Source organism: Brassica oleracea, chromosome C7 (genome assembly GCF_000695525.1).
Source record: "Brassica oleracea var. oleracea cultivar TO1000 chromosome C7, BOL, whole genome shotgun sequence".
NCBI classification, from domain to species: Eukaryota; Viridiplantae; Streptophyta; class Magnoliopsida; order Brassicales; family Brassicaceae; genus Brassica; species Brassica oleracea.
This window is the reverse complement of record NC_027754.1, coordinates 25,128,898-25,136,779: the sequence shown is the minus strand read 5'-3', so window position 1 is coordinate 25,136,779 and position 7,882 is coordinate 25,128,898. Positions and strand designations below refer to the sequence as shown.

At 33.1% G+C, this 7,882-nt stretch overlaps 1 protein-coding gene and 1 pseudogene across 1 annotated transcript; one reads left to right on the top strand and one right to left on the bottom strand.

Moving 5' to 3' along the window:
* Nucleotides 1–1,829: 1,829 nt before the first annotated feature.
* On the top strand, nucleotides 1,830–3,290 carry LOC106306732 (annotated as a pseudogene).
* A 559-nt stretch (nucleotides 3,291–3,849) lies between these two features.
* Nucleotides 3,850–5,393, bottom strand: LOC106306733. The gene is made up of 3 exons (XM_013743460.1): nucleotides 5,175–5,393; nucleotides 4,387–4,687; nucleotides 3,850–4,076 (listed from the first exon to the last, which is right to left on the bottom strand). The coding sequence occupies exons 2-3, from the start codon at nucleotides 4,679–4,681 to the stop codon at nucleotides 4,024–4,026; spliced, it is 348 nt and encodes a 115-aa protein (XP_013598914.1). The 5' UTR covers nucleotides 4,682–4,687; nucleotides 5,175–5,393; the 3' UTR covers nucleotides 3,850–4,023.
* Nucleotides 5,394–7,882: the final 2,489 nt, after the last annotated feature.

Here is a 7,882-nt window from a genome sequence, read left to right as displayed (position 1 = left end):
TTTTAAGGTTGTTAGGGCATTCACTTCTGGTGTGACCATATCCTTTGCACTCAATGCATTTTAACTCCTTTCTCTTTGTCAGAGGACATTCATTGCGATAGTGACCATAACCTTCACATTCATGGCATTGTAGGTCCTTCCTGCGATTCCCTCGACCTGAATCATTCCTTGAATTCTGGTTGGAGGTTCGTTCACTGTCTCTGTTCTGGAATCTGTTGTTTGACCGGCTTTGTCCTTTTTCAACCCTCTTAATCATCTTGTTGAAATTCTTAGCCATGAGGACCATGTTGTCCTCAATTCGCTTGACTCGATCGACTTCTTGTGTGTCAGCTGAGAAAGCTATTCCCTTCTGACTTTTAGGACTTTCTTCCACTCGCTCAAGATCATGTACCTTCAGAATCCCTGCTAGTTGATCGAACTTCATCTCGTCAGTGTTGACAACAATCTTCAGGACAGCTTTATAGGCTTCAAATCGAGCTGGAAGACATCTCAGAAGTTTCTTCACAAGTTTCTTTTCATTGTACTTCTTGCCAAGCACAGATGCTTCATTAGAAATGGAGCTGATCTTTGAAATGAAGCTTCCAATTGATTCATCATCCTTTATGCGTAGGTTTTCAAATTTTGAGGCTAGATGATCAATCCTGGTACGTCTAACGCTAGTGTTACCTTCAAAATGATTGATCAGAGTATCCCATGCTTCCATACCAGATTCACAACCTTGAATTATCTTGAATTGATCAAGATCTACAACGGAGAAGATTGGTGAGGGCTTTAGAGTTAAATTTTGAGGCAGCTTTATCAGAGTCTGTCCATCTCTCCTTGGGTAAGGGTTCTTTAGACTTATCATCCATGATCATGGTAGGTGCTGACCATCCTTGCTCGACTGCAGTCCAAGCATCTTCGTCAATGCCTCTGATGATGTGTCGCATCCTAGCTTTCCAGTGTCCAAAGTTTCCCTCATCTAGCATGATCGGTTTTTGCAATGCAACCAGTTCTTTCATGGTTTCCATGATGATCGCAGGATCTCAACCTGTGAGTAGACTACTTGAGTCCACAGAGGAGACCCGCTCTGATACCAAATGAAAGATCAAACGGATACCAAAGTATAAGAACTGAAACACTTTTCAAGAACACAACTTGTTTTATTAAGAATCTTTTAGACAATCTTACAAGACCTGTCTAATCCGACTTAAACAACGTCAACACTGACTTGTTACGGACCAATCCTTAATCTATCCAACCACTCAACTGGTGATCGAACTACACCAATTGTTACACCACGAGCCAGTGTAGAATAGCCTCTTGCACTGCTCTTTTCAATCTCTAAAACCCCAACCTAGAACTCCTATCTAGTCACAGTTATATACTCTGTTACATAATATTCTCTTCTCCTAATATTACGCTAACAGCAGATCTTCTCAAGCTTATCACCACAGTAAAGATCTTCTAAGTCGATGTCTCCACGTCATCAACTCATAACCACTTTGAACCGGTATCTCACATACCGAATAAGCCATGTAGCACATGCTCTGTTTTGCATTGAACCAGCTCCTTTCCTGGAGCTAACAATAGATGCCGTATCTCCACTCAATTATTATTTTCTCACCATTTTTTTATCATCCACTCTTCTAAATTTATCGCAGTCAAAATGGATTCTGTGAAACTGAATCTGATTGATGCTTTGATTCTTCTTATTTCTTACAATTTACCCATGGCAATTTACCAACACATCGCACACAAAGACAGCTCATGCAACAAGCTACGTTGACAATAACACATATCTCTGTTAGGGTCCCATTGAAACTTATCTTCACTTCTGTGTCTTGTCTTAAACTGGTTCAATAATACAGGAATCTTTCTTCTACCTCCTCTCACACCTTCAGCTATACATCCCCTCCATGAACATCAAAAAATAAAACCTTTAAATCCTAAAAACACACAATAATGACAGAAACAACAAGAAAAAACGACATACCAGCTTCGGTCTCAACGACATCAGGAGTGAAAGGACTCGTTGACGCCAAAATAACAGAAGTCCCCCGGAGTTTCCATTAACCGTCTTCTACTTTGTCTAGCAACACACCTTCTGATATCTCCGGCTTAAAACTCACCGTCCCGATCATCGATCTTGGAGGGATTAACAACACTTCAGCAAGAAACGACATTGTTTCAAAGATCAAAGACGCAGCTGAGAATTGGGGTTTTTTCCAAGTGATCAACCATGGTGTTCCTTTAACTCTTCTTGAAGATATCAAACAAGGAGTTCGGAGATTTCACGAGGAAGATCCTGAACTTTCCCTCTGATTCCAACAAGAAGTTTATTTACAGTAACAGCTTTGATGATCCTTATAAATCAACTCCTTTGAACTGGAGAGACTCTTTCACTTGTTTCCTCGCTCCAGATCCTCCAAACCCAGAGGAGATCCCTGTAACTTGCAGGTCAAGCTTTTAATCAAATTGTGATTTCGTTTATGATTCCTATGTTTTATGTTTAAATGATGATATGATATTAGGGATGCTGTGATGGGTTACTCGAAGCATGTAATGGAGCTAGGAACGTTACTCTTCCAACTTCTCTCAGAAGCTTTAGGTTTGGACTCTGAGGTACTTAAGAGCATGGATTGTCTCAAGGGTTTGTTTATGCTCTGCCATTACTACCCACCTTGCCCACAACCTGACCTAACTTTGGGAATAAATAGACACACCGATAACTCTTTCCTTACGCTTCTTCTTCAAGACCAAATTGGTGGTCTCCAAGTTCTCCATAAAGATTATTGGGTCGATGTAACTCGTCTTCATGGGGCTATTGTTGTCAACATGGGTGATTTCATGCAGGCAAGTCCCTCAGTCACTGCATTCTGCTAAAAGAACGAGGAGAATATTTTATTACATTTTTTTGTTTTTTGCAGTTGATAACTAATGATAAGTTCTCGAGCGTGGAACATAGGGTACGTGCGAACATAGATGGACCACGGATTTCAGTTGCGTGCTTCTTTAGTTCGAGTCTGTTTCCAAATGACACGGTTTATGAACCGATCAAAGAGCTTTTGTCTGATGAAAGCCCTGCAAAGTACAGAGGTATCACCATACCAGAGTATACTGCAGGTTACCTTGCCAGCGGCTTCGATGGGAAATCACATTTGTCTAAATATAGGATATGAAAAAGAGAGAGACTTGTCCTATTAATGATGAAAATATATTTGTGTGTGCTTTTGCACCTGCGACAATGTAACAAGGAGAAGATGTTTAAGTAAAACGATTCACACTTGATTTATTTATTTTGTTCTACATCCCTTTGTGTTTTTGATTTATAAAATTAGCTTAAATGAGTAAAGCTTTGTGTGTTTCAGTTTATATTTAAGAGATCTCTAGCTATTGTGATACATAATAGGGTGGAACTATGCGACCAAAGAACGTCACCGTTGGAAATGCAGATTGGACGACAGAAGTTATATTAAATGCCATGTGCTTAGGTAAGAGTTCTTAAACTAGTTAGGTTTTGGGGTTATTTGTTTCCTAAATTTAGTTGATCGACCAGACCTGAAGTGGTATCATCTTCAGTTCTAGGAGCAAACACAAGTGCCTGATGACTTCATGATTTTGCGCATGTATTATAAAGTGAGAAGACCAGAACTAAGATGTGTGACAAGACATTTCAGCATGTGTGATTTTCATCTAACTCAGCACACAAGGGTTTAACTTTGGTTATAAAAACAATATCTGTACATGAGCAATGTGGTGAATGGACTTCAGTGTCTTATTGATCAAATATCCAAAACCACATCTCATATGCTTCGTGATGATTAGTTATTAAATGTGTATTCGTTCCTATTACGTTACTATTTCTGATTTCATAAACCTTTTATCTCATCACTTCTTAATGCAAGTCCGACTTTCAACCAATGGGTCCCATAATGAAGAGCCTTAACCACCACCCCAAATCAGGATCTTACCTTATTTTAGAACCACAACAACAGACAATTTGATGTTTACAAAAATGCAAATGAGGAGATTAAAATCCTCTCAAACCATGATCCTGGGGGTAGACACTTTAGACTCTTCTTTGACTGCGACACCTGGAAGAATAACATAGATAAAACCAGTTAGTGAATGCAAATCTAATCTGAATAAAGCTACACACTAGTTTGTACTCGCACCCCCAGAACATTCACAAATGTGTATCTACTAGATATCCAAATTTATACATAAACCAATTATAGATGAATGATCTCAAAACCAGTAAGCTCTATTTGTCTCAGGGTTGTTAAAATGCAGGGCTTTTTTGTTAATCAAAGCAGGTGAAATGAAAAGGGTTCTTTTGCTTTTTTACTGGTGAAAGATAGACAAAATTGACTCTAGTTGTTAGGAAAGAAAAAGAGTAATGACCAGATTGGGTGGTGACTTCGCCATAGATGGCCTTAAGAGTGGACAGAGGAACAACCGCGGAAGTAGCAGCAGAGGCGGCTTCAGCAAAGAGCTGCTGTTTCCACTCCCACATTTGAACTTTCATTTCCTTGTTAGACTTGGAGAGCGAATCTTTCTGCTCCTGCAAGGCCTCGACATACTTTTGCTGTTTATCAGATCTCACCCCCAGAACCACAAACGACACTCCGAGACACGTGTTTATTACAGCGTTGCTGTTCATTGCTTCCGAGACCAGCATTGCGATCTTGTTCGCCATTCCTTCCTGAGTATACGCATTACAAATTGTAAAATCAAGAATATCAAACTTAGCATAATCACATACTTAAGTTATTCATCAAGGAACAAACAGAGGAGCAATCGGAATTGAACAAACAAATGGTAAATTGTAAAATCAAGAATATCAAACTTAGCATAATCACATACTTAAGTTATTCACAGGACAAGTAAAACGTAGATCATGTTTGCAAATAAACACAAGCAGCAAAAACCAAATTCGATACATTTAACATTGAAAGCTTAAAGACAAAATAACAATGATTCTCAATAATAACTGAAACGCCCAGAAACGAATATGATTTCAACTACCTATCGAAATAAGCAAACGGCAAACCTAATCAAAGATGGAGACTTGAGAGTTGAGATTAAGCACGACAAGAGCAACAATTGTATGGAAATTCAGTCAATCATATGTATAAGAATTGGTAACATAAATCAGCAGATTAAAGAAATTTAGCGAAGAATGTTCTCACTCTCTTCTCCTTCTTCAAACCCACTAGAGATCACAACTCACGATTATTCCCCAAATCCACAATACCACCCCTCCTAATTCACGATTCTCTGCAAAACCCACAGCCCTGAATTCATTTCCTTGATTTCTCGCTGAGTCGAAAACGTGTAAACCCTACTAAACGAGACGGCCTAACCGGCGTCGTTTTACTTCTCAGAATTGTCGAAGAAAATAATGAAACATGAATACACAGAGCACAAAAAACATATATAAATAATTCAAAACACAAAAAAATAATAATGTTTCTACTTGTAGTACTTTGTTTATTGTTTATGACCTAATATTTCATTACTGTGTCGAGTTATATATTTTTCTTGTTTAATGTGTGTTGGATCAGATAGTTATATTAAAAAATATTGGATTTATTTATCAGCAAGGGTGTTCAATATAGCAAAACCAATAAATACCGAACCGAACTGAAAAATAAAATGGTTTGGATTTGATAAAACCGTATGAACCGAATGTATGTTATTTTAAAGAAATCGCAATATATAAATATGATTCGTTATATAAACTTATCAAACCGAGTCAACCGAATAAACCAATTAATTAAAATATAGTAGTATAGTTATTTTTAAATTATATAATATAATTGATAATATATACATACTCTATTTTATTGATATTATCCTAATATTTAAGATATGTTAATTTGAATAATTTTTTTATCAGGGATAATTTGAAAATATCCTATTGATGAATTAAATTTTGAAAAATGCATTTAGTTTTTTTTTTTTTTGAAAACTACACTTTCTTGTATGTAACAAGATTTTTTTTTGTCCTAATGTTGATTAGAAATTACAGATTCTAGTAATTAATTTAAAATTTTGATTATATCAAAATTATCATAAGTTTATAATTCTCGATTATTCTCTATTATTATTTTTTATAAGAACTTATTGTCATCTTTGTTGCTATTTTTTTTTAAGTTGTTGCTATTTCCTGTTTTTGTGGTAGAAAAGAATTGATTAAATCTCTTTATTTTAGCAATTCATCCTTTTTCACATTATAAAAACTCATATATTTCCCGGTTTGGTTCTCAGAGTCTGTATAAATTAATGATAAAAAAAAAATTAGCAATTCATCCTTTTTCACATTATAAAAACAGACAATTTAAATACTTTAAAAATAGTAAAATACGTCAAATTATATGTTAAAGTTCCTTTGTACTCCAAGTGAACAAAGTTCACAGAATATCATTTTTTTTCTGGATGATACACTTAACACTCTTTGACTTTTTAAAATAACTAGAGCTTTTATATTTTTTTCATTTCCAATTTTTTTAAAATATCAGTTTGTTTTATATTATCTTACAAAAAAACATAAAATAAGACAATAAAAATATGACAATAGTTTGAACTAATTTCTTTGTGGTTTATTGGACATCATTATGTAAGAATTTTAGTGGATGTACATGCCAAATACATAATAAATTTAGTTCATTTGAATGCAAATAAAAATACATTTATCAGATATTCAAAATTTTAATTGCAAAACAAAAAAATAATCAAATAATAAATAATATGTTTGTAGAATAACAGTAGTGTTAAATTATTGATATGCATGTAAAAGAAGAAAAAGGGGTTGGACATTTGAAGATGGTTGATTCATGTAAATTAAGTTTTTCTATTAATTTATTATAAGTAGTCTAACTCTATTAATTTGTTTCATTCATTTTAAAACTAAAAACAATTATTCTCAAAAATAAAATTTAATGTTTTTCACTTTTGTGTGATAATTTATGTAAGACAAAGTTATTTATATAGATTATACATAAACTACATATATTTTACTTATCATCTTCTATAAATATTTTACATATATATATATATTTATATAGTTTACATATTCATAACTTCTATAGAAATTCCTTGTAATAAATAGTCTTGCATGTTATTTCTTATATAATCTTTTTTTTTGCTTCCCTAAAGAATCATATATAATGTTTATATTAACAGAAAACATATTTTTGTTTTATTTTTATTGTTTATAATAAGTAATATAGATAAAATAATTAATATGTGTCTATAAAAATTACTTTATACATGTTGTAATTCATTTTTTTACTTATATATATATAATAATAACTTGTATTTTTATTTACTTAATTTACATCATTTTAAATTTGTAAGAATTTTAACAAATATGGTTCAATAAATTTGTTTGATAAACTATGTATAAGCACTGATTTGTATATGTTTTTTTGATATGCGGTATTTGTTTGATCTGTATTTTTTATCTGTCTCACCATTTGAAGCCATATTTGCATGGATTTAGAAAGCTCAAAAAAACAAAAACAAATATTTGTGACAGATGTATAATTATAATTTTTATGATCATTATTAATTAATTAGTTATATATTTATAATATTTTATTTTGACATATATAATTTTTTAGAGCTTTTAGTGTTTTAAGATTTTTGTTTTGGTTTGTTGACTTCTATTTTCTTAAGGATTTAATCTATTTATCATGTGAACTCCGTTAAATGATTTTATCTGTTAGTTTTTTTTTAAAAAAGTAAGTCTATTTAAAATAATGAAATTTCGAATATATATATATATATATATTTATATATATTATTTTTCATATTTATTAGTGTTTCTATAATTTATTAATAGAAATGGCATGTTAATTTAACAATTTGATTGGTTGAATTATTTGTTTAAGTG

Excerpts from the sequence above, each read along its gene's own strand:
- LOC106306733 (XM_013743460.1), bottom strand. The coding sequence starts at position 4,681 with ATGGCGAACAAGATCGCAATGCTGGTCTCGGAAGCAATGAACAGCAAC. Across the intron at positions 4,077-4,386 it reads CGAAGTCACCACCCAATCTG|GTGTCGCAGTCAAAGAAGAG; the intron begins GTCATTACTCTT and ends TTATTCTTCCAG.